We start from the raw sequence: 27,299 nt of genomic DNA, 5'->3' as shown, positions 1-27,299 counted from the left end.
TCTGGTGGGTTATTTAAAACACACTCTAACACAGAAGCCACAGGTTAATTAAAACTATCCCTGGGCTGTATTTGGCCCTGGGGCTGGACTTTGGACACCCCTGTGTTATTTAAAGCTGTATTAAAAATGACAGACAAAACAAGAGGTTTTATTCATTTCCTGTATTTCTACTAGTGCACACTGGCCAACATGGCTTTTTTATGTATCTAACGTTAATGTGAGCAACCTCACTAGCAGTCAGCTTGCTAATTCATTGGCCAACATTCGCCGAATCTGGGGATTCTTCTGCAGGTCTGGACGCTACTGATTTTTCTTCTTTTCCTTCCTTTCTTTTTTTGCAAGTTGAACAGTCTGACTTAGTCTGTTTGTCCACTGGTGACAGTCAGGCTGGTTTGCCATTGATCCACAGTTAAACACATACATACACTCCTTTACCTCTTATAAACCTGCACCTAGAAAGCTTCAACTAAAAATGAAAAAAAAGAGGAATTTCTATAATTCCTCTCATGTCAACGCAGAGTTCTCTTGTTTCTTTGTTTCTTTCCTATTAAGTAATATATTCCTAGAAATAGGCTGCCTGAACAATTTTAAAACATATTTATTTTTAACAATATAAAACCATCATACGTGGATTGTAGTTTATTTAATCACTACAATATTATAAAAGACAACATTTGCCCATGCATCACCCAGAAGTATCTAACTCTACAGTAGAATATTAGAGTATATCTACAGTCCAGTGTAAAGAGTCTGACCACATGTCAAACGGCTGTTTGATTTGAGAACAGATTGACCTGTTTTATTAAACAGGGTGTCCTTGAGTCCGAAAGAAATATCAAACACAGGCTAGCTGCTGAAAGAAAAATGGTGTCAGTATGAAAACATAATATTAATACTGACACTCTGTCTAATACTGATTTTTATCATCCATACTTTTGAATATTTACACCTTCTTATGTCATCTAGTATTTTTTTTCTGCATAATTAAATAGCTAAGATATAAACAAAACGCTCAGAGATGTGTGATATGAATTGCTCCATTACAGAGAAACTTACTGAGTCAGAATTGTTCATAATGGTGCTGATGAACCAGACGTCTGAAGCCCTTATAAAGGGCTTTATAAAGAAAATTATAAAGAAGTCGGTAAGTTTCTCTACAGTGATCCTTTTCACATCAAACCACCCTGAATGACTATTTACATCTTAGCCATCAAATTAAGCAGAAATAAAACAGGATGTGTGCTTATGGGGTAAATAGGCTGAGTTCGCTTCTAAATGTTCGTCAGCCATAGACGTCCATTGGAACCTTTCATCAATGAGTGCAGTGATATCTCTTTGTTTGCATTCACTCCTATTGTGTCAATCAAGCCTGTTCTTCATGTGGAGATGAGCTGTTTTATCCAGCCGCTGAGTCTGGTGATGCGAGTGTAAACTCCGTAATAATCTGGCCGGCCACAGCCACGACCCCAGCTGACCACACCAGCCAGAAACCAGCGTCCAGACGGCTCCTGACACACCAAAGGGCCTCCGGAGTCTCCCTGAATGGAAAGAGAAAAAACACAAAAAAACAGAATGGAAATCAAATACACTTTCTTCAGTTGGGTTGTAGGTAAAATCATATAAATAAAAGAAAGCAAAAACATATTTATTGACACACATCAACAAAAGTTACAACTTCAGGTGCGATAATGCCTTTAGAGGGCAGCAGTGAATAACATTTGTTTATATGTTTCTTTATTTGAGCTTGAGCTGTTGTCTGTCCTCAATTGCAAGTTACTAAGTATCGACTGATAGAAAACCAAATAGCTAATCAGCAAAGTTGGATGCTTTATACTTATAGTGTACTTTATAAGTTGCATGCAACAAAAACAAACAAAAAATTATTTTTAAATTGCTAATCATAATTTAGAAAGGCTATTAATCCTCAATTAATTGAACGATTGTGACAGGTCTAAACTACTTCAAGTAGTTTATATACCACACAGTCTTTACCACACAGTAAAGACTGTGGTTCTCTATAGATTAATGAAAACTCAATTAGCCATTTGCATGCTTAAAAAGTTCTGTGCATGGTGAAATATTTTCTTAGAATGTGTTGTTTATGGTTCTATATAACATCTTTCTGGTTGTATACGGTACCAAAAAGGTTTCTGCTATTAATATTATGTCAAGCTTGTAACAATAGAAGAACCCTTTTGGTGCTGTTGATTCTTCATGCTCATATCTGTTTGCTACAGGGCATAAATTTATAACAGTGATCATTGCATTCATCATCATTATGAATCTCAACATGTATCTTACCTGACAGGCATCTTTCCCTCCATTGCGATAGCCAGCACACAGCATTCTGGGAGTGATAATGTATCCATAAGAACGGACACAAGCATCCTCGCTGACCAACCGTACATCCACCTTCTGCAGGACGTCACTTGTGCTGCCTGGGAGAAAGACAAAGTGATAGACGGACTCCTCAGTTCATTAAACTGTAACAAAATCTTTGATCTGCATGACTCATTTAAATGAGGACTCTTAGACCCAATCCCATTTCACCCCTTGCCCTTACCACTTAGCCCTTAGCCCACTGTTTTGCATGTTCACATCTAGGGGTAGGGTGTCCCAATTTTTGTTGAGTATTTTCTCCATTACAACAATTATGATGACCATTGTATTATCTAGTTTAATGTGGTTTCAATGTATTATGGTTGTTTTCTTTGTAACAAGCATAAAAATTGCTAACAGCATGCCAATGTCTCATTAGCTAGCTAACTAAGAATGTAACTGCTGCTCCATTAAAGGTGGAACAGGAGAATCGAACAATAATAGCTGACTTCAGCTTCGCATCATTAATGAATTAGCGGTGGGCAATAATACATAATTGCCTCATAGCCCCTCTTTGAAACCATATGTTACCCTAAATGTAACTAAAGCCCAGCAGCAAGGTTGCTGAACTTTTCCCTTCTCTCCTATCACAGAAGTCAGGCCGGGTCAGCTACAGATCACTGCTAGTAGCCTGTTAATGAAGCTAATGCTATGTTTTCTTTTTTCTTTTTCTTTTTATTTTAGGGTCATCCCATTTCGTAGGGCAAGATTTCAACTACTACCCTTTGTATCTCTGTTCCAAGAGGTTAGAGTGACACTCGAAAACAGAGTGTAGGGGTAAAAAGAAGAAATGTTATTTGGCCTTAGTATTTTGCATTAGTAGATGTCTTGCTGTCTGTGCCTATCTGAGCTAACATTAGCTAGCTAGCTATGGAACATATACAATACATGTCGTGTCAATTAGCTAGCTTGCTAAAAGGCTAGCAAAAGTCATTTCTGGGGGGCCTCTATTAACTCAGGACTGTTATTACCATGCTGATCTTGTATAGGTTTCAATCCAGGACCATCATATCATGATATTCAGGTCTTACAGGGTTAGATTGTCTCTCCTCACCTCCTTCTCTGAGCGCCCCCCAGCCTGTGACCCAGCACAGCAGTCCTGGCTCTAGCTGGTGCATATGTGAGGGCAGGCAAGCAGGCTGCGCGAGAGTCCCTGAGGACACAGGTCTGTCAAGCCTGAGCAGAGCCAGGTCATAGTCGTGGGTCTCATCATCGTAGTACTGGTGCAGGTGGATGTGGGACACGCGCAGGGCCTCCTCCATCTGACTGGTGCCCCGAAGACGTAGTTTACCCAAATACACTGTCCAGACAGTGGGGGAGTACAGACTGAGAGAAGGTGGGAAGAAAAATAGAGAAATCAAAAATGAGAAACTGAGGAAGAACACTGTGGTGGCCCGTCACAGTCTGACTGGTCCTGCCCCAGTTTCAAAATGAACTGAAAATATCTTTACACTTCTCATAATAATGTAAACAATGTTGTGCTTTGCCTTGTTGCTTTGGCAAAACATTTCCTACTACCTGATTTTTGATTTTTGGTAAGTAACATTACCTTTTGAGTATCCACTGCAGTTATCCACTAGTCCAAACACAATCTTATCATTATCAATACAAGACAGCAAACGAATAACTTCAATGCAGAAGCTATCATTGATTTACATGTACTCAGTAATCCGATCATATTCAGATTTTTGCAGGAATCTGATTATTCAAAGGGTCATGTAAATAGCACACTCTTAGATCAGAGTATATGTAGAAGTCCAATTCAGAAATCTGATAAAGAGAACAGGATTTTAGCTCAGTAATCAGATTTCTCAGTGCATGTAACCTGTTACTCTGATTTCTTTCAGATTTCTCAGTGCAAAACAGATCGTGGTATTGGAAATAAGCAAGCAGCATTGACATGAGATGCAGCAAAACACTTTTGGCACAACACTAAAACCACCTACATGCTTGACAAAATGAAGGATTTAAATCATCCTTTAGATGATATATGTTCATATTTCCAGTAAAGTGCCTGCATGTTTTAAAAGAAGCTGCAGCAAGAAGTTTGAGATTTATGTTACATTTACGTCTCCTGTTTATTGTTTGCAAAGCAGAAATCTGATTACTGATTTCTGAGTTTTCTATTATCTGATTACTCAAGTGCATGTAAACACGTTGATAGGATTACTGACAACAGTTATTGTACTATTAAGTGCATGTAAATGCACTCAATGATAAACATTACTGTCAGTGTGTCTGACTCCCTTCTCCTCACTTTAAAAGTGTGAACAGTTTGGCTCAGTAAAAATAAGCCTATTTTTGGCATAAATTCAATTATTCTTTATATAAATCTGTATATACTCTATTCAGTATTTTTAAATAAACGGGTTGATTTACCACAATTGATTTAACTACTTCAGATTAATTTCTTCTTCAGATTAATTTCTTTAAATGCTGAAATAAAGTGAAAAGCTATAAATGTTTTTGTTTTGACTGTAAAACTGTTTGACTGAACTGTAAAACTCCTTTACCATGCTTTGTAGACGACATCATCATCAAAGCCATACAACCAGTGTGTTTGTGATTAAATGAAATTACTAAAGCACAAAGTTCTTCATATATCTAAAATTAGTTTTTTTTTTCTCTCAATGTTTACCAGACTGATGCATTTAATTGTAAAATATACAAAATTCTCTTCTAGGGGTTCATGCCCCTGGACACCCCTAGAGAGTCAGAGGGAGGTTCACCCACCATAGTCACACAACATCCTGTGAGAAACACTAAGATATAGGTCTTTACTACTTTCAAATTTGTATCAAGTTCAGATCTTTTATTATGATTATTATTATGATTATTATTATTATTATGATGATTATTATTGTTATTATTATTATTAGCAGTTGCAACCAACCCTGAAATCTGGGGGTACTGCTGCACATCCCGTCCACATCCCTGCAGCATATGCTCACCAAAAGTTCAAAATCATACAGTTCCCAATCAAGCAGGAAACACTTTGTGAAATTAAAGAGAGATTTTACAAAATCACATGAATTCTAAACGCACTCAGCACAGAACTGAAGTTCAGCTCAAGCCACCAAACCATTAATATCCTATTTGTTGTGTCAAAATGTATCGTCTTTTTACAAAACAGGACACCTTCTCATGTTCTTTCTCAAAAATTAATAACTAATTTCTTACTCATTATTTTGACCTATTAAATCAAACTCTGAAGAAAATAAGGCATCCTTTAAACCTAATTAGTTACAGTTTGAACCAGAATCAGAAGACAAAAAATGCACTTCCTACACTTTATAAACTAAACTAATGAAGGCACTTGTAATGGTGGTGCACTATTTTTATATGCTTTTCAGTGTGTTTTGGGATGAAGCCGGGTGAAAAAAGGCTTTCATACAAAAAGCATGTGAGTAAAACACCTGATTATAATGTGCTGCTTAAGTCAATTATGAAGTTGTGCCTGTGTTCATTTACATGAAAGTTCTTAGCGGATAAACCACTAAGTTAGCCACCACAGGGACTGTCTGGAATTAGTCTCTGTAATGCCTCTAACTGTTTTGTATTAACAAAACCTTGCTTTTAATTAAAAAATAACAGCAATAAAAGTTTCAGCTAAATGCCCCAAGCATCTGTACTAAATCACATTAATCAAACTCACTGGTCGTCATAGAAACAGTGTGCTGCAGACACCACCCACTGGGCGGAGATGAGCGCTCCCCCGCAAATGTGTCGCCCGCTGACCTGCAGGCTGGCTTGCCATGGCCACTCCCCTTCCACTGCACTGACTCCACCCACTACTCTGGTGCTGAACTGCCGCAGGCCGCAGTCTGCAAAGACAGACACGTTTCTGTTTACTGAGGCAAGATTCTTTTAATTCAATACTGATGCAAGACACTTTGAGTTCTCTGGTAACAGTTCATGCTTATATTTACTGAAATGAAATTGAATTGTTTACCTCAGCATTTAATAAAGATCTTAATCACATAAAATAAACAATCTCAAAGATTAAACAAGTTACAGCTAATAAATGAACTCTTCACCGAGCAACACCACCAAAGTCTAAACATTGTTTCATCTGCTACAAAACAAGCCTGCCAGAAAAAGGTTCTTTGCACAACAAAAGTTATTCCCTAAAGAACCATGTTTGAAAAAGAGATGAGGGTGAAGAACTGGTAACACTTTCTATGAATGTTACGTTTGTAAGCATCTATACACACATTTATAACATGTTATAATGCATTCATAAGGCATTATAAACATGGTTATACATTTTTATAAAAATTATTTACACTGAATTACACTTTATATCCATGTTTATTATACATTATGAATTGTTAATATAATGCATTATAAGTAGTGTTAATAACATGTTATACTGTCAGTGCCAAAGAAGTCAGTCCCATCTTGGAGTGTGTCAAGTAAAGACAGATTTCACTCCACTGTGTACTTGTATATAGATGCAATGACAATAAAAGCCTCTTGACTCGACTTGACTTGAGATTTCCAATATCTTTTCACCGCTGGTGCTGTTAGGGCTGCATTTCTGGGGCTTCGGTACTGAATATTCAGATGCTCCAAACAGTATAATATTGGATATGCAGTGTTAAGTTAGTACCATGCTAACGGTGATGTACATTAACAGTGGTGACCATTGACTTTCATTGGGTAAAACAAGACTGATGGCAGCTCTAGTTTAAACTCTGACATTTGAAGCCTGTAATGTGCTTTATTGTGTATGTTTTAGTGTTTCAGTAAATACTTCAGTTGAAACCTCACTCTTAACACTGGTGGAGGCTTTAGTACAGTATGTTAAGTGATACTTTATTAATCCCACAAACAGGAAAATTTCACCTCTGCATTTAACCCATCCATGAAGTGAAACACCACATAGACACTAGTGAATACACACTAGGGGGCAGTGAGAACACTTGCCCGAGCACTTGCCCGGGTAGGAACTGGGAGGTTTGGTGTCTTGCTCAAGGACACATCAGTCATGTGCTGTCGGATTGAACCGGCGACCTTCCGGTCACAGGGCCAGTTCCCTGACCTCCAGCCCACGACTGGCCACAAGCTTGAATTTACTTAGAACAAACAAATACAACTTGAGCTCTTATAATATATGAACACTACTTATAATGCATTATGTTAACAATTTATAATGCATAATAAGCATGGCTATAACATGTAATGTATATTTGAAAATATTTATAGCCATGTTTATGGTGCCTTATGAATGCATTATAACACATTATAAATGTGTTTATAAATGCTTACAAACGTGACATTCATAGAAAGTGTTACCGAAGAACCTTATAAAAGCCTAAAGCACTCTGATATCATTTTAAAATTCTTCCTAGAGCCTTTGCATTATGTGGAGATCCTTTAAACTTTAAAAGGTTTTTCACACTTGCACATCATTTCCCATCCACTGAGAAGTTCTTTAGGGAACCAAAAGTGGCTCTTCTATCACATCATGCAAAGACCCTTTCATAGCACTAGTTCTGCTTGAGTCACAAAACTGAATTTCCCGTTTTAATGACCAGAAAAGCCCCTTCTGAAAATGTATCTTGAATGTGGGAGGAACTTTTTTTGTGAAGCTACAGCTGCTTTGAGGTGGATATTTGAGCTCAGGACTATAGCCACATACCTAATATTTCTGCTCAGAAGCCAAATATCAGGTCTGTATAAACCAGTAAACCTCTAAACCAGTAGCTTTCCACAATGCATTATTTGTGTAATGCATGCTGGGTAATGAAGTGTGAAAACACTCAAGGATAAAGAAGCAAAAAGGACACAAAATGGTGAATTCAGGCAAACTGATATAATGCTACACTAAAGAATACTTCATAACACAAAAAAATAATATATTAGCATATTTTAGGTTGGAAAGCCCCTTAAAAGGAAATGTTTATATTATTGTGTTTTAATGTGGTCCATTATGGTCAATCCTAACCCACATTGAACAAACAGCAGATAATATTGATAATATCAGTAAGATATATTATAAGTAGGACTGTCCAGTATGATGATATTTATCATTATTGTGATACATTATATCAAAATACATCACAATATGCTTTTCTGACTGTATTACGGATATCGTCAGTTTTTATTAAGAGAGAGCATAAGAGAGCGTAATTAGTCCTGTTTAATGGAATTCAGTGAAGCACAACATATAAAATGTTTAATATAAATCATTGTATTCATAGCGGTTTTATAAATGTAGCTCTACTTCTCATGTTTTCTAGATTTTATACATTTAAATGTCTTATGTCATCAGATTTATGACATATAGTGCATTGTGAAAGCATCTTGAAATATTGTAATGTTACATTTGTGCCGTATCACCCAGCTCTAATTACTTCTAACTGATAATACTCAGTGGTATAATTCCAGCTAGCTCTTTTTACAACTAGTTTCGGGATCTTTTCTACGTCAGCTAAACACATTAACCATATGAACCCACAAAAACACAAACACACATTAAAGTCTCTCACCACAGTGTTTTTCATCAGAGGAATCGGGGCAGTCGGTGATGAAATCACACGCAGGGTTTGGCTTCTTCAGACACGTCCCATCAGCGCACATGTAGGTCATATCAGTACATGGAACTCCTATACACACCACAAACACACATGATCAAATCACGATCAATGAGGATTTATCTTTAGTAATGAGGCTTTATGTTTCAGTTTAAACGTTAATACCACTCTGCAGTCCTGATCAAATGTGTAGGTGAGTGTATATGTGTTTTATTAGGTCTGATGTGATTACCTGATAAAATTAATTTAAAAGTATAACTGATTCAAAGTACCTTTTTTCAGAGAATCTGTGTGTGTGCAGAATCAGAAATAAAAGTTCTGTGCATCTACATATTTTATACATCATGGTACAAACAATGTACATTTGCCATCAGATGTACAGCAGTGGTTATAAGGTCCGATTGTGTTTCTTAAATACATTTTTCCAGGTGAGAAGTACACATTTATACCTTTTCATAACCAAATGTTTTAAAACAAAACAGTAAAATAAAAAGCCTGGAAATGAGGCAGGGTGTGTGGAGTCAATACCAGACATGGGAACAAGTCACTAAGTTGCAAATACCCAGTAAGTCTCAAGTCTCAAGTAAGACAATCAGGTTGCAAGTCAAGTCCCAAGTCAATACAAGTGAGTCTTGAGTCAAGTCCCAAGTCTTAAACTTTGAGTTCTAGTCAAGTCACCAGATGTAAAGTCATTTCAATATTTAACACAATCGATGCAGTTGATTAGTAGTATATTAAACTGACATTAATCATTAACGTTTTTAAAGTTTGTATTTATTAAAACAAAAATAACTTACATATGAAATTAGATCATTTCATTGTTTTCCTTCTCCCAACACACCTGATCCAACTAATCACCTCATTACCAGCCCATTACTGAGTTCAAATAAGTGTTGAAGGAGAAAAACCACTATAATGTGCAGAGCAGTGGGCCTCGAAGACCAAGGCTGAGAAACACTGCACTATATGGAAGTATTGGTACCCGTTACACCTACAGGAGTTTTTATCACATCCCATTCTAAACCCATAAGCGGTAATATGAAGCTGCCCCCCTTTGCAGCTACACTTTATGGAAACAAAAAGTATTGGGACACCTACAGGAGCTTGTATGATGTCGCATTCTAAACCCATAAGCATTAATATATGGACCTGGTCTCTGCAGATTTAACAGCATGTGTGAACTCTGCAGTAGCTCTGCATGTATTGATCAGCAGAGTGTTTGGCACTTTCCCGCACTACTTGAACACGTCGTGGCTTCAGTAAAGTCACTCACAGTGGACGGTGGAACATCTAGGAGGGATGAACAGAGGGAGAGAGCTTCGCTCACATCAGCTGGTGTTTATCATTATGTCGCTAAATTTGCTAGCTTGTTAGCCAGCTAGATAGCTAACTGCTATGTGAAATATACACAGCAGGGACTTACTGCTGTTTGTGCCTCAAATGTCGAACAAAGTTTGAAGTCATGTGACTCGAGTCCACACGTCTGGTCAGTACAACATAGAAAATATAAATGCTGGTACAATTATGTTCCCTGACTAAAGGTACTGAGATGGACCCTTGAGGACCCCCCCCGTGACAGTTTACTAACCTCTTTACTGTGAAAGAGGAAGAGAGAGAGAGAGAGAGAGAGAGAGAGTGCGTGCATGTGTGCCTGTGTGTGTGCGTGTGTGTGAGTTTGTGTATGTGTGCGTGTGTCCGTATGTGCGTGCGTGCGCGTGCGTGTGTGTGTGTGTGTGTGCGTTATACCTTGAGTACAGTTTTTTTCATCGCCACCGTCACTGCAGTCCGGATGCTGGTCACACACTTTGTAGTAATCCACACACTGACTGTCCTCTGGACACCTATACTGTGCAATACACACTGCAAACGAATACAGTCTTATAACAAATACTGAGCGACCTCTGGACAAATGTTGTGCTGATTTTTGTAAAGCCGATAACACATTCTCTCCAGAGAACACACTTAAATATGACGTTTCACAGCCAATTTTAGTGCATAATTTCTATTGATTTGCTGAGTTTAAAATATTGTGAAATAACTGAAAATCCAAAGGGCCAGATTCATAAAAATCATATATATTAAAAACCCAATCCAAGTGAAGTGAAGGTGGCCAAAAGAATTTGATGGTAAAAAAAAAACACCTTTTTAGAGACCAAGTTATGAATTTAAGGGAAAGTGCTGACAAATAATAGTAAATTATTTGATGAGAATGCTTCATGCTTCAATGCTTCAATTCTTCAATCAAGAAACCAAGTTTCTTTATCAGAAAATATTTTTGTGCTAGAAACCAATCACATCTTCACATCTTGAAATTCAACTTTTAATTGTAAGAATTAGATTTTAACATAAGATAAGATTTTGTTTCTAATTTTGCTTGTGATTGCAGTAAGAACTTAAATTAATGAATGAATTAAAGTTTAAAATGCAGCCATTGTAAAATAATAGTTAAAATAATAAAATCAGTGTAAACAGGTAAACAGAATTTCGGTATGTCATATTACTACCAGCATGTGCAGGAGATAAAACATGCTGGTAATCCTTGTTCATGAATGACCAAACCTGTGGCCACATCACTACTTGCTATTAAAGTCACAGTAAATCCAGCAAAGCATTTTATGAGTCTGGCCTAAAACATGTGAATCCTTTTGCAGAGGCCACATGTTTTCATTCATTTAGTGAATGAGCAGTGCTTGTGCATTAAAATGTGCTGAAGTGTACTCTATATATGTAGCGGATGCATTAACTTATTTTCACTTAGAAAATCAAGAAAACATGGCCGGGGTGCCCAAACTTTTGCTCACAACTCTATGTTTTATCTATATTACAAAACTTTGATTGCCACACCTCTCAGCCAATCACAATCATCTCTAAATGCTACTTCTCCCATCAAGAACTTTGCTAAAACTCCTCAGAACAAACCTGCAGTGAGAATGGTGGTGGCAGTAAATAAAAATAATTCAGAATTATCAGACTAAGAATGGATGGAAAGGTTTTTACTGAGGCCAGAATCCATTTTTTAACCTTAAACAGGCTAACGTGCATATTTTATCAGATCTCTGTCACGTTTGGCCCCTCCCAGTCCTGTCCATGTGCATGTTTTGTTTTTCTAGCCCTGCCCCCTCGTTTCATGACTCCACCCCTGATTGTCTCCACCTGTGTTTGGACCTGTCCCTTGTTACCCTTATGTATTTAAGCCCTGTGTTTTCCCTGGTCTGGTTACTGGTCTTTGTTTGAATCTCTGTCTGTGTTGTTGGTGTTATATGCTGCGTTGGTTATACTGGTTCTGTTTGATTCTGGTTTATATCATGTCTGGTCCCCGATCTATCCGTGTTGGCTCATTGACCCTGGACTGTCTCAACCCTGATTTTGGATTTGCCCTGAATAAATCTCGCTTATCTCAACACTTGCGTCTGCCTCCTCGCTCCCCATCACAATCTCAAAAATGCATGTTGCACTGAACATCTTATAAAGCCAGTTCATTTTTGATTTTTTTAAAAAATGTTCTCTTCTTCGTGCGTCTAAATTTTCTTTTATGCAATGTTTGTCTGTCAGCACAAGTGCTGCGGAAGCCTATAGTGTGTTTGATGTAGCAACAAAAGCAATGAGAATTTAAATTGTAATGCCACAAACTCTAATGCTGCCACTTTGTAACAGAAACACATGATCACATTATCGTTACTTTCTACCTTGCTTCCCCCAACACTGGTGAGCTCAGTGGTGGAATTCTTACCACAGTTTCTCTCATCTAGACCGCTGGGGCAGTCCGAGATACCATCACATGCCGGCACACACAGGCCATTCATGCTACACAGGAACTGCCCAGGACACGCTAAACACACACACACACACACACACAACACAGATAAATACAACCACACACTAGATTAAAAAATGTCCACAGGTCAGACACCACAGGCTAAACCTCAGTAGCAACTCTAGCTTTGATAAAAGTAAACATTAGTAATAAATAATTTGAATATGTATCTATGACACAGAACAAAAGAGTTTGATTGAATGTCTGCAGTTACACTACACAACACTATACAGCTATGAACTGTCAAAGAAGCCTTTGCATGATCAAAGAGCTCTTCAGATCGATGGAGAACGTGCTGTAGATGTCAAAATGATTTCATCTAGCAAAAATTACCCAAAAATGTTCTACTATTGTTACAATGTCAAGCTTATAACAGTAGAAGAACCCTTTAGGGTGCTATATAGAACCCTTTTTGGAAAAGGTTCTACATGGATACACATTCATGCATATTATGCATCAATCTGAAGAACCCTTTCATAATGCAAAGATCCCTTTAGTAATGCAAATGGTTCTTTGAGTGTTCATGGTTCAATAGAGAACCATTTTTTAAATTAAAGAACACTTAAAGAATCATCTTTTTTTAAGAGTGTAGTCAATCAGCCAAAAAAATGCTTGGTGTCTAAATTTTCTTTAGAAGTCAATAGTCACCCAAATCTTTTCTGTGAATACAGCTGCAAAGCTTCTCTCAACCTACAGAAACTGCATCCAGGTCTTCATGAAGGCTCCACAGACTTGTTGATATGGTTTAGGATACAGTATAACTTACTCCAAAATATAAACACTCCTAAAACTTCACCATATAGCCGACTGCTCAGAGCCTCAGCTCTAAACTAAAGAAGCAAAATTTAAACACCAAGTCTTGGCTGATCAACTACATCTGGGGAAAAAAGAGATTTTTCACCAAAACTTTCAAAGGTAAAACAAGATTTCATGAATGATGTGTTGGTTGTTGATACATTTATGTAACTTTTAATGTAACCACTGGCTTCCACACATTTGTCCTATAGAGTTTATGTGTGCAGGATTGACAGATGAACTAACGATCTGATTGGTTGAAGATGCTGTAGTGGACCTGCAGGCCGGGCCCTGTGAGGGACACCTCTGATGTCATTGACATGGTAGTGGTGGAGGAGTGGAGGTAGAGCCGCTCAGCGTAGGGCTGCAAACCACGCGTACCGCACATTCTACACACAGACACACACACACGTTTCTCAAGTTCGCTCATTGACGTCATCACAACAGACTTACCACAGCATTTACTAATCATTTACTAGTATATACATTTTATCAGGTAAACACTTTTTATGAAGTTAATTTTGTGCCAAATGTTTCCAATAAAATAATGAAATGCACAAGCAAATTATTGGGTATTAAACTGTCCACGATATTTTGCAAGTACAAATAATAAGAGTTAAACTTAAATTTTCACTCATTCTGACTTCAATGTATCACAACTTTTGTCAGTTTTGCTTTATTATTTATTTATTTTTTTGGGAGCTTTAATCACTCTTCTGCTTCTGAAACTTATTTTTTGCTTCTGACTTTTGCTGCTTTTTAACAGGGGGTGGGTCTTAGAAAAGGGTGTTCATCTGGACTCTCTATTGGTCAGCTGATTCATCAATGTGAGTCCCTGAGTTTAATAATAAAAATCAGCTCTTTGGCTGAACAAAGTCTACAGCACATTACTAGGCCCAGTCCCATTTCACCCTTCGTCCCCTATCACTTAGCCCTTAGCATTCCATTTTACACGTTCATGCCTAGGGGTAGGGTGTCATGATTTTTGTTGAGATATAGGTGTAGGGCAAAGTGTTAGGGCTACAAGGTTTGGCAAGATGGCTGCACAAGAGACCAAGGAAACCCACAAATGTGAATATTTTTTCTGTTAAAAAATTATGATAACCATTAAATTGTCTTAGTTTGTCATTTCAATGTATTATGGTCATTTTCTTCATAACTAGCTATAAAATTGCTAGTGGTATGCTGATGTGTCACTTTGGACACCTGAGGCGCTGGAATGTGCCTGCTGCACCATTTAAGATGGAATGGGAAAATTTGAACGAGAAGCTGATAAAAAACTGACTTTAGCTGCATATCACTGAAGAATTAGAGGTGGGCAATAATAAATCATTTTTATCTCCCCTTTTGGAAGGCATATGATTCCCTAAATGTAACTAAAGCCCAGCAGTAAAGTTGCTGAACTTTATCATCCTCTGCTGGCACTGCAGACTGGCAGGGTCGCCTACAGAGCAGTGCTAGCAGCCTGATAATGAAGGAATGTTCTTCATTTGAAGGTTGTCCCATTTTGAAGGGAACATTTTAACCACTACCCCTTGCACCCCTGTTCCAAGAGGCAAGGTGGCAACAGAAAACAAGTATTAGGCTTGAAAATTTTCAACTTCAATATGTAAGGCCCACTTGACTGGTATGAAAAACCATTTAATGTGATATATGTGTAATGAAACCCAGGTTGTGGGGTGTACCAGACATCAAGGAGATCTTCTTTACCTACTACTAAATTTTAAAGCTTTCTTGTTTCAAATTAAAATCTTGAATAACTTTTTAAAAATATGTTAGTGTGAAGATTCTCATGCTGAAGTGCTCATGGGTGTGCAGAGATTACATCATGTAGCTTAGTAAAGAATTAATTTACTAGTTCACTTTACTTTACTAGTTTACGTAGTTTCCCATCATACTGATTAAACCAATTCTTAAAATAATAGTGCAGACAGAGATTCTGAGAATGGTAGTGATTTTAGCCAAAGATTGTACATCTTTATCACAACTCTCTGTCTTAGTGTGTAGTTTATCTCAGATGGTTGGTGGGATTCTGTCAGCAGAGTGTCAGACACGACAAAAACTTTGCAAAATGCAACATATGTGGTAGTACTTAGAAGCAAACTGCTTATAAAGTACTTCTTAGAAAGTCTGACCACTGAAAATTACCAGCTGAATAGAAAAGGCAAAAAATTTTGTCTGAAAAAAGCAAAAGATTACACAAGTCTACAATGAAGTGTAAAAATTGATCACTTAAAAAATAATTGGCCCATATGGAAAAGCAATACGTAAGCTCAATTTTTTAAAATGTGAGATACACATGAAATACATTGCACTATTCCAAATACTGAAATGCATTAAGCAAAAACTATTTTTTGGCCATTTTCATACATTTTCATAAACACAATTTGTATGTATTTTTTTCCATGAATTTTAAGGAAAATGAGAACTGTAGACACTGTTTGTTTCCTCATTCAGACAGTGTGAGCAGCTTACCCCTCCCTTCAATACAGCCTTACATGCTTTTTAGCTTTAACACATTTAAGAAATTTCCTAATATAAATTGCAGAAATGATACTGAGTAACTAAATATTTTTGGTAACAAACTTTTTTATCTCTGGTTTTAAAAGTTGCTTCTGTGAAAATGTGTATTTGTTAGATCATGCTGACTTTTATGGCTGTTTCTTTTCTTTAAACAACAAATGCTAGAATGACTTGTGCGCCCCCTGCTGGAGAAACGTTAGATGGCTAAACAGGAGTTCCAAGTCTATGTCCATGTATTTACATACTTTTAAAAAAAGGTGGTTTCCTTCATTATAGCAAAGGTGTTCTGGAATTCAACTGGAGATGCCTTTGAGAAACCATGAAGTATTGCAATTGCAGAATTTTACAACTTTTAAATATTTAATATTATTTAGCAAAGTAATTAAATTAAATTAGTATTATTATGCTAATTCAATAGCAAAAATAAATCCAAAAATTGTACCTAAAATCGTTTCTTTTGACTTTTGGTTTTCGGCCAAGTGTGATCAAGAATTTTCATTATAGTGCACCACTAGGGTGTGTAGTTTAGTGTTAAAGCTTGCCTGCGGTTCTGGATGAGCCACTGGCCTTGGGTGCAGGTTTTGGTGTAGCTAGCTCGACTCAGCTCATAACCCTCAAACTCCAGGGTCAGCCCATATTCCAGCGATGGCATCTATAAACACAGGGCTTTTTGAGAAGACTTAACAAACAGCTGTACCAGACATCATGTTGTTAGAGGATCCAGCAGCCATCCACTATCCACCTTTCAACCACACAATGGTTCACTTGTCCACTCAAACATCCATCCACTCATCAAAGGCTTTATTTTCGGTGAACACAAGAGTAATGTGAGACTCACTGTGAAGTGCCAGGTACAGTTCGTATCCGGGGGATAGTAGCTGGGGTAAAACGGGGTGTGTAAGGTCCCCTGAACTCCCTCCTTTGGCTTCAAATCAATGTTGTAGGAACAATCTATATACAAAGAATCAAACAAAGAAAAACAGATATCACTACAACCTATGTAAAATAATGAAGTACATTTAAATTCCACAGTTCAAAAGTTTAGAAACTTTGGGCCTCATTCACCAACATCTTCCTAATTTTTTCTTAAATGTGAAAGGTCCTAAAAAAGTCAATGTCAGATTCACGATGTGTTCTTAAACCACAGAACTGTTCACATCTTTTTTGCTCTTGAGTGTGTGCAGATTCTGTTCTTACCTAAGAACTAACCCCCCCCAAAAAAACACTGGTGAATGTCTGAATTTGCGCAAGTGGGTTTTACCAAAAAAATTCTTCGTTAAAATGGTTTGTGAATGAAGCCCAGTGTTTTAGCAATGTAAACCTACTTTGGTTGCAGGTATGTTTTAAAACAACTTTATTATGTTAATATGCAAAATTTTGGGTACCCATAGTCCTATCATGTTTTGTTCATTTTCTATATTCTCTTTAGAGAAGAAACTATTTCCATTTTTAATATTTAATAATTACTGTTTCTTTGCTGACTTTAAGATTTTGGGGGGAAATTTATGGCACATTTTTTCTATTTTATGTTTATTTTTTTTCAAAATGTACTTAATAAATAAATAGAAATTGTGCAGTAAAACTGGAGAATAATGACATAAGTGTGTTCTCTGTAGAGGATGTGTTAACTTATTTTCAATCAACAAAGCATGGGATTTGACCAGGGGTGTTCAGTCATTTGTAAACACCTGTATGCTATATGTCATTAAATTTATCCTCGGGTTGTTCCCAAAATACTTGTATTGCATGAAACAATGACAAACAACACATCTAAAAAATACAATTTAGCATTTCATTTGTAATATTTACATGTATGATTTTTTAAATCTACAGATTAAAATATAGAAATATACAGTCAATATATAGAAAATCAAGGAAAGACGTCAAAGCAATTAAAACACTGGAAAAAGAATGTTGTAAACATGTTAACCAATATGCAATTGCCTTTCTTCTGAGCATCTCTCACTAGCCATCTTTCACTGATCCCAACCGAAATCAGTAAATGTTTAAAACTAGGAATCTGATACATCAGAGTGAATGCATCCTGAGCTCTAAAATCCATGTCCACACAGAAGCATTCATCCTAAAGATGTTAGTCTATTATATATTCTAGAATGCGTTTTATAGCTAACAGAAAAAAGGGGGCTGATCATCTTAGACCACTTATGAGTCAGTGTGACAGAGAGAGGGACTCACTCCTGTTGGGCCAGGCCTGAGCAGAGAGAGAGAAGGGGTCTTTGTAGTTGTACTGGCCCTGCTTCCACACCACAGTCATCCAGTCAGCAGAGGACAACACCTGCACCACCTGCTCCTGCCTGCTGCAGCCATACAGACTGAGAGAGAGAGAGAGGTGAGACTGAGAGAAATACTACTAAAACAAGGAACCCTTTAAACTCTAAGGGTGTGTATGTGGAATTCCTCATTCTCACAACAACAGAAATCACATAGTAAGTTCATAGTAGATACTGAAAATGTTGGACTTATGATTCAGTAACTATCAACAACTTAATCCCTGCTATGAAACTAAGGTGTAGTTCTGAAGGTTCTGTAGTGATGAGAGTGAGGGTTTCAGTGGGTTTAAGGAGTTAAAAAATGCAGCAGGGACTCACGAGGTGATGAGTGTGGAGTCAGCAGGGGCGAGCGAATCATAAATGGCAAGACGATCTCTGCACTCGGGCAGCAGCCACTCCACTCTCAGCTCCAGCTGGGAACCCTCAGAGGCTTTCAGGTGCCACAGGCAGGATGAGCGCTGCGTGTTTGGCCCTCGCAAAACCACAGGGGTGCTAGAGACCACAGACTGGTACCGGTAACAATCTGAGTGGGAGGGAGAGAGAGAGAAAGAGAGAGAGAGAGATGGAAACAACTTCCACAGAAACAAATAACAAACATCATAGTAATAACTCTCAGGTAGTCAACAAGGAGAAAACAGAAACGTAAAGACCCCAAGTGGCAACTGCATGTTGAAAATAGATCAGACACACATAACAACAGAAGAGGACTGAGAAACGAAAAAGTCATACCAAAAGAAGCTTGCAAAACATCTATAACTTTGGGCTTGGTTTCTGCAAAGCAAAATGAAACAAGCCTTTGACTAAATAGTAATGCAACACAATAGAAAAACAATATCTTAATAAGTTATTAAAATAATTAAGCATTTTTAAATTAAAATCAACTAATTGAATGCACAAAATTAAACATCAAATTAAAACACATGAATCAGAAGTGTCAATTTTGCATGATGAGTGTGCATTTAAAGTTTTACAGCTGCTCTTTATAACAGTAAGAAACAGAGCCAGATATATGGTAATATGCTGCATTTTGAAAATAAATAAATAAATAAACATCTGTTTAACCCATGAAGTGTTTTGGAATCTTTTAAAGGCTATGCATGGTTTGCTTTGATTCATTGAAAGCTTCACTGTGACAGATGTTTTTGTTAAATCTTAAAGAAGTAGCGTTACTAAGTCACCCTGTAAAGTCTGAAACATTAAGCTAAAAGGCAGAGGGGTGGGGCCCCAGAGTTTTTCGGACCAAATCATTCTTCTTTTTAAATTAATGTCACACGCACAGACTCAAAGAGAAAAGGTCTGGCTTAGTGTTTTGGACTCAAATACAAAATGAATATCGTATTGATAAAGATATGATGATAACTTTCTTTCAGCCATTTTTGACTGAGCTCTCTTTGAATACACTTTCAGCACATTCGCAATCTTTATATTCACCTGCCCAGGGAAGGGTTCTGAAACACAACTGATGTTACAGTCTACACGTTACATGTAATTACACATTTCCACCAGAGAGGTCTCCAAACCTCCATAATTTACATAGTGCAGCTATAAGTCTATTTTTATAGTTTGGTCTTTGTTTATTTTATGAATAATCACAATAATTTGTAGATTATTTGATTACTAATATAATAAACAGTAACTGCCTTATGTGATACAGAGCTTCTACTGTTATCGTGTTACCTGTTATGTAGAATGAGGGCAGGTGTAGCAGATAGCTTTCATAGTTTGCTGTATCCTGAACCCCTCTCTCTCTGAAGCTCTGCAGCCTTCTCCACAGGCTCTCATTCACCTTCTGCATCGCCACCTTCTCAACATGGCTCTCAGGCAGGGACAACAATAGCCAGAAATACGCCACTATGCTACCCTCTCTGTGGAACAGAGCAAGATGGAATAAAGTCACTATGGAAAACACTAATAGCAAACTGTATATGAGCTAGAGCAAACTGTGTGTTTGAGGTTATTTCTTACCCAAAGGCAAAGACTGTGGTGGAGTTGAAATAGCGAGACAGATCAGTGGACTTCACAAGTTTCTCTACCTGAAAGCAAGAACATTTTAACTTATAGACAAATGCTGAGAACTCACTGGTTAAATAGTCTACCGATGATAAATCTGAGTCCTTCGCTCTTATGCAGTTACAACAGCAGAACTGAAGAACATAACATATAGTGGTCTTGGTTCTATGATCGTTATTTTTATTATAAATATATTTATTTATATTGATATATTTATAATAATAAAAATTATTATAACCCCCTGAAGAACCCTTTTTAACTCTGGAGAAGTGGTCAGCAACCCAAATGTTAAGAGTCATTTTCACTAAAAATCAAACCACCTTGGGTGCCACAACATTTTATGTCCATTTTACCATCTTGCTGTAAATATGTCTTGGTATGTGTTTATGTACTAGTATAGGCTAAAAAATGTATGAAAGTGCAGACTTTGCTCTGCTTTAAGCTTTAGCTCAGCTATAGCTGCTTTTCTCACATCTCCAGCAGGAAACCTTTCCATAAAAGTAGAATATTGTCTTGTAAAATGTCTCTCAACATTCGACTTTTATGAGGCAGGAGTCAGCTTCTCATTTGCCAGCTTCGGGGTTAAAATTGTTCTGTTCCACCTTAAACAGCGCCTGAGGTGCCAGCATGTGGGAATGGGGAAATTTGAATGAGAAGCTGACAAATGAGACTTCAGCATTGTGACTTTTTAGTGTTTGACAGTTTCTTGTTGCAGATTAAATGTATCAGGAAACCAAATAAGCTCACATGTCTTCAAATGATCTACGTTCATCTTAAATACTTCCCTTACCATTTTGTTAGCTACTAGCTAGGCAAGCCTTTTGTCTGCATTGCTATGGTAACCAGCACTCTGCATGCCAACCTTCAGGGTTAAAGGGTATTAGCAGTTATACATTAACTCCAGTGTTTAAGACCATTTGTTGTTAAAACCATGTTAGAATGATCAGCAGAGCATTATTTTACTGCAAAGGGGGATTATTTTATTTTTACCTAAAAAATCTGATTCTGCAGTGGAGCCGCAATGGGGCAGTAAAAAAATATATGTGGCTTTGCGGCTGCATGTTGCCAGTCCCTGCCCTGAGGTCTAAGGGTATTGTCTGGATTTTTGCAATTTTCTCAATTTTTGTATATCTTTTGTATATTATCCTTTAAAGGCTCTTCCATAGAACATGATACCATATCTTTCATATCAAAATGCTATGTTATCTTTATCACTATTTCCAAAACAACTGCAGCAGCTTCAGCAGTAGTAAACTCTTTCCGTGCCATTTCACATGTGTATCAGAAGTTGACAGAATGAAGAATGAAGGGTTTCCAGTGTAATGGGCAGTCCATAGTGATTTCCATTGGTCAGTTTTGTCCATTGGTCAGACACAAAATGTAGATGGACAAACAAATCCACCAGTTACACACAGTGAGAGGTATCTCAACCACTCTTCATAGCCTCATAACTCCAAATACAATCAAGCAATAAGATGGAGTGAAAAGGGCGACTCTACAGATTAAGGAAATGTTGAAACTGTGTTTCTGCATTAAATTATCACTAAGATAGAGAAACACGTATGGAATGATGGAATTTCACACATGGGCGAGTTTGTGGACCCCAGCAGGATAAGGATGTGTAGATTAAAATGTCATTAAAATTCAATCACGTGAGTGAGTGTTTGATTGGTAGTGTACTTTATTATGTTTGCTTTATATATTTAGTTCATGGAAATTGTGGCAGAGGAACAGTGTTCTTACCATGGCCTGAACTCCACGCGCCTCCTCCCTAAAGACTCGACTGCTGTGAGAGGAGAGAGCACTGGAATAATTCCTGTTAAGAATGGAGATCTGGGCTGTGTACTGCTGCTGCACCTTCACTTCCAACACCCAGACTCTATACTCTACAGAGAGAGAGAGAGAGAGAGAGAGAGAGAGAGAGAGAGAGCATGAGTGAATGTCATCTACAAAATTAAACCAGCAGTATAAAATAAAACAAGGGAACAGCATCACTGAGGCAAAGCACCATTCTTATGAAGCACCATAAGCTATTTGAGTGCCCTCTTGTAAAGAATCTTCAACCTGCTAAACATGATTGAGTGAGTGAGGCCTCAGCCACACATATCCATGTGTAACTTTTGAAAACATACATTTTCTCTACATTATGGCCTTCCCTTCACATGAAAGGGGCATTTTTGTTCATTTAAAACAGAAGTTTTGGAAGCCCTCTCCAGAGTGAAAAGCTATTTTCATCATTTTCATGTGGACAGGCAAAATGCAGCTTTTTGAATGTGCTGACATCACAATGTTAACTTGCATGTGTCTGTAGCTGTTTTCATTTATTAATTGTGAAGAACTCTGTGGCTGACGATTATTTTTTCCTGTGTGCTCAGCAATTTAGGGGTGATTTTGCACTTGATAACATGTTTATAACTAAATTTAACTTTATATTAAACCATAGTACAGAGACATCAGAAGGTACTGCACTCAATTCATGTAAATGGGGTGTCACCTTGACTGCAAACATTAAAACATTTTAAAGATTATTTATTCTAAAGATCTGTGGCTTCATGATCTTTTATCAAAGTCAGATTCCCACAATTCAAATGCAATGAAAAAAAGTTCGAAAAACTCAGCTTCTCTGCCTGATCAGGACTGTGTTGATGTTTCAGAGATGCTGGTGTAAGCACAGCAACATAAACAACTCCACAGCAATTGTGTAGTTTTCTATTGCTTTTCTAAGCTTTTTTCTGGCAGAAATCAGACTAAAATATCATTCTGGATTTCTGATGCTTGTTAATTGAAACATGCTGTTATTTTGTTAGAAAATCTCTACTTAGGTTGCACAAATCATTCTTCTTCAAAAAATTACACTGTCATATCAAAAATGTTTTTTTCAGTCATTTTTGTGTAAACATTTCATTATGAATGAATAAATAAAATACTCCAGACATTACTGCGAATACAATTTTGTTACATTAACAGTCACTAAAAGTTTAACTTTTTTTTCTCCTGTAAAATTACCATTCCAAAGCTAGAGCATCTTCTCACAACAATAACAATATGATACTTGATATGATTGATTATTACCTAGAAAGTACCAGAGAAGTGCTGAACCTCCAGCCAGGATCAGGATGATGATGATGAGGAGGATCAAAGTGATCATCTGCTTTGGGAGTAATTTATGTGTGGAAGATGGTAATGCGTCATCGTCAGGTTTTACCTGTGGGCAGGTCAGCAACAAATTACACGGCTCAGCTGGACACAGTTACATTTACTTATTCTATATTAGGTAAAGAAAATATCTTTTCTATAATTTTCTAATCCGAAACCCTTCCAGTTACCCTCATCTGAATAACATGTAGGCTGCAGGTAGTGTTTAAGGGACTTTATTAGTGACATGCAAAAGTGAGCTGAACTTAAAACAATCCTCAATCAAAAGTGGTGTTACTGTAATGAAACAATGACAGTCACAAATGTATGTATTCTGTTTATTTAATTGTGCATGTTCTTTTGCTACTGTAGCACCAATGGGTCAATGAACACATCAGTATCAATAACGTACGTCTATCTATCTATCTATCTACAGCGCTGAGACAAGGCATTTGCCCTGATATCCTCTATTTTTGCATATTTATTACAATTAGTTCTTTCAGATTTTCAATGAAAAGTTAATACAAAGTAAAGACTATTTGTGTACACAAAAATACAGTTTTTAAATGATCGTTTTATTTCTTGAAGGGGAAAAGTTATCAAACACTATGATAACTTCAACATCATAAACTATGAAAAAGTTATTTTCTTCCTAGTTATTTACATCAACCAATTAACCACGTTTATTTGATAATTGGGATCAATTAAATCAGACACACCCAGGCATGATTACTTCAATTAAATAAAAACTTTTCATCAAGGCTGAAAAGTCGCAACAAGCAGCACACCATGCTGTGATCCAGTAGAGATGAGATGGAAAGTTACCGATACATATCAGTCTAGAACGGGTTACAAAGCCGTATCCAATGTTCTGGGACACCTAACCACAGCACGAGCCATTATCTCCAAACTGAGGAATCTTGGCACAGTGTGGAATCTTCTGAGTAGTGTCTAACCAGCCAACATTCCTCAAAGAGCTGAGCAATGACTCATCCAGGAAGTCAAAAAAGAACTCAGAAAGAACTGCAGCCCTCGCTTACCTCAGATAAGGTCAGCATTCACAATTCCACCATTAGAAAGAGACTAGGTGTTCATGTGGCAAGGCAAAAAACCACTGCCTACATTTACTAAAACAATTAATGACCCACAAGACTTTTGGAATAATGATCTGTGGGACATGTGTCCCATTACATGTGACAAAGTTAACACTGCATTCCACAATCACAGCATCACACTGACATTCAAACATGGTGGTGGTAGTATGAAGGTGTGGGGATGCTTTGCTGTCTCCAGGACTGGGACTCGCCATAATTGAGGGAACCATGAATTTTGCTTTCTATCAGAAAGTCCTGCAGCCATCAGTCCATGACCTGAAGCAGCAAGGGCTTATACAGCAAGATACAAAAGCATGTATGGCTTAAAAGAAACAAAACTATTACAAAACAAATTATTTGATCTAGTCAAAATCCTCAACCCACTGAGATGCCATTCATGCAGTTCATGCTCAGAGGTCCTCCAGTGTGGCTGAAAACAGCATATTTTTTAAAGATGAGTGTTGAGAAGTGCAGTGGAGCCTCTTAACTGATTTAAAATTAAATACTAAAGCTAGTGGTGGGCTGATTCATACTTCATAATTCATAATTCACATCCTGTTTTTTTCCAAGAACTGATGAAAATATATATTTTTTTCCACTTTAGAAATCACAGAAATGGCCCAGTTGGCTTATCAGCATTGTTATATTAACCAGTGTATTTCTTGCAGTTGCGAGGTATGAGCAACAGCAAAGAAGGAGCTGAATTAAATGAAATCCAAAAAAAAACAATTTGGGAACTAAATGCAGGCCTAAAATGAAGAGAAAAGAGTTGATTCCTTTTGTCACGACATGCTTGAGTAGAAGTGAAAGTGTCATGACGCCTTTGAAAACACAAATCCACAATTTACGTAGGTTCAAGGATCTTAATACGTCTATTCCTGCCAGTGGGATACACTGACAGAACAGAATCCACTGTCCAATCTGCATATTGGCCATTCAGCTTCATTATATAATAAATTACAGTTATTTAAACCTAATACAAGGAGGCACATACCTGACTTTGGAGGTTTCCGGTTGCTGTGTCCACACTGTACACCGAGCTCAGCACACTGACACCATTCCTGAGCTCCATAACTCCCCACAACTCAGCTCATCTCCATCAAAACACACTTAATCCACTCCCGAGCCATAAAAATAGGCCTGTATCACTCTTTGAAATGCGCCATGTCTAGGTGCCACCTGTGTCCAGACATGTTAGCGGGCCTAATGACCTCAGAGAAACTGAAGAGCAGCTTTTATTTACAGGTCCAAAGGCTGCACTGGATCAATATTCTGTCTCCGAAAACGTCCTGCTTGTCCTGGTTGGTAATTTTCCCCTTTATAAGCAGTCTATTACAGCCATAGCTCTGTCTCTGTTTCCTTATTAGAGACTAACAATGCAGTTAAACATACTGAGCAGCAGGATGGTGCTTTACTGTATGCCTGATGTGGAGAATAAGCATTTAGCAAGAGGACTGAATGCCTAGCAACACTGAGGACACCTAGCAGCTAGCCTAGAGGGAATTCATTAAACCAGCCTATTAGGCTGTTTCCCACTAGAGAGGTCAAAGCTCTGGCTTGTGGTTATAAACATAAATAGTAGTTTATTCACATCTTTTCCTTTTAAATAAAGGAATAAGCATTTAGCCATCTAGTGGCCACATTGGACACAGTCTCTTTCTCTCTCTCACACAATATACACGAACATGTATTCTGCTTCTGAATCAGCATACTACCTAGGAAAAATATCAGTACTGCTTTTAATTCAGATCTGATCATGAAAACTACAGCAGTAGCACTTTCAGTAGTAGCAAAACAATGCATTCTCATGACTTATGGTGTTTTTTTCTATTGCACAACGTGTTGAAATCACCAGAAACCTGGAACCTTTTCCATTCACCATCAGTTCACATTCGGTACAGAAGGTACTATTTTTCCGATTTTTGGTAGCTGCTCAAAAGTGGCACCAAAAGGACCTGATAGTCTTCCAGGTAAAGATAAATTCATCAAGCACTACTACAATCAGTGCACCGGAATGTGAACTAGAACGATATGTTGATGTGTCGATTTCTATTATATATAAGATTGTTGCTTTGTAAGGAGTTTACTTAGGTGATTTAAGCTAGTTAGAAAGCTAATGTTAATGCTTCACAGGACAAGTGTTTCTGCTCATCTTTTGTTGCTAAATGCAGAAAATTTACCACCACTTTTGCATTGAGTTAATTTATTTCAAAGAAAAAAGAAAAACTCTCCATAGCTGCGTGCACTGCTGACCAACAGGCATCAACAGACAGATGAAAAACAGCAGCACAACCAACCATTGCAGATTAATCTTAACTCAAAATTACAGTGCAGAGTTATTAATCTTTAAAATTAATGGCACTAAATCCAGTTTAACTGCTCTCTTTGTAAAGAAACATGCACCATAACAATAACTACCAGCAACTACCTCTGCACCAGCTGAGGTGGTTTGGGCATCTGATTCGGATGCCCCCTGGATGCCTCCCAGTGGGGGTGTACCAGGCATGGCCTACCGGGATAAGACCCCGGGGTCATCGTAGGACCCGCTGGAGGGATTACATCTCCAAGTTGGCCTGGGAATGCCTTTGGGTCCCTGGGAATGAGCTGGAGGAGGTTGCAGGGGACAGGGTCATCTGGGATTCTCTGTTCTCCCAACTGCTACCCTATCTGGATTAAGAGGTCAACGATGATGATGATTTTTTTTAAATCTCTGAATATG

General features: G+C 37.6%; 1 protein-coding gene across 1 annotated transcript; it reads right to left on the bottom strand.

Annotated features, from left to right (window-relative positions):
* Nucleotides 1-146: 146 nt before the first annotated feature.
* LOC108424726 (transmembrane serine protease 6) lies at nt 147-25,772 on the bottom strand. Its single transcript, XM_017692917.2, has 18 exons — nt 25,575-25,772; nt 23,424-23,556; nt 22,095-22,237; nt 20,307-20,374; nt 20,019-20,206; nt 19,071-19,112; nt 18,660-18,864; nt 18,247-18,383; nt 16,889-17,001; nt 16,593-16,702; nt 13,774-13,916; nt 12,649-12,747; nt 10,665-10,778; nt 8,874-8,990; nt 6,035-6,203; nt 3,434-3,705; nt 2,302-2,438; nt 147-1,538 (listed from the first exon to the last, which is right to left on the bottom strand). The coding sequence occupies exons 1-18, from the start codon at nt 25,650-25,652 to the stop codon at nt 1,377-1,379; spliced, it is 2,430 nt and encodes an 809-aa protein (XP_017548406.2). The 5' UTR covers nt 25,653-25,772; the 3' UTR covers nt 147-1,376.
* Between the last annotated feature and the right edge of the window lie 1,527 nt (nt 25,773-27,299).

This window comes from Pygocentrus nattereri, chromosome 30 (genome assembly GCF_015220715.1).
Source record: "Pygocentrus nattereri isolate fPygNat1 chromosome 30, fPygNat1.pri, whole genome shotgun sequence".
NCBI lineage: Eukaryota > Metazoa > Chordata > Actinopteri > Characiformes > Serrasalmidae > Pygocentrus > Pygocentrus nattereri.
The sequence above is the reverse complement of the archived record's forward strand: the minus strand, read 5'-3'. Positions and strand labels throughout refer to the sequence as shown.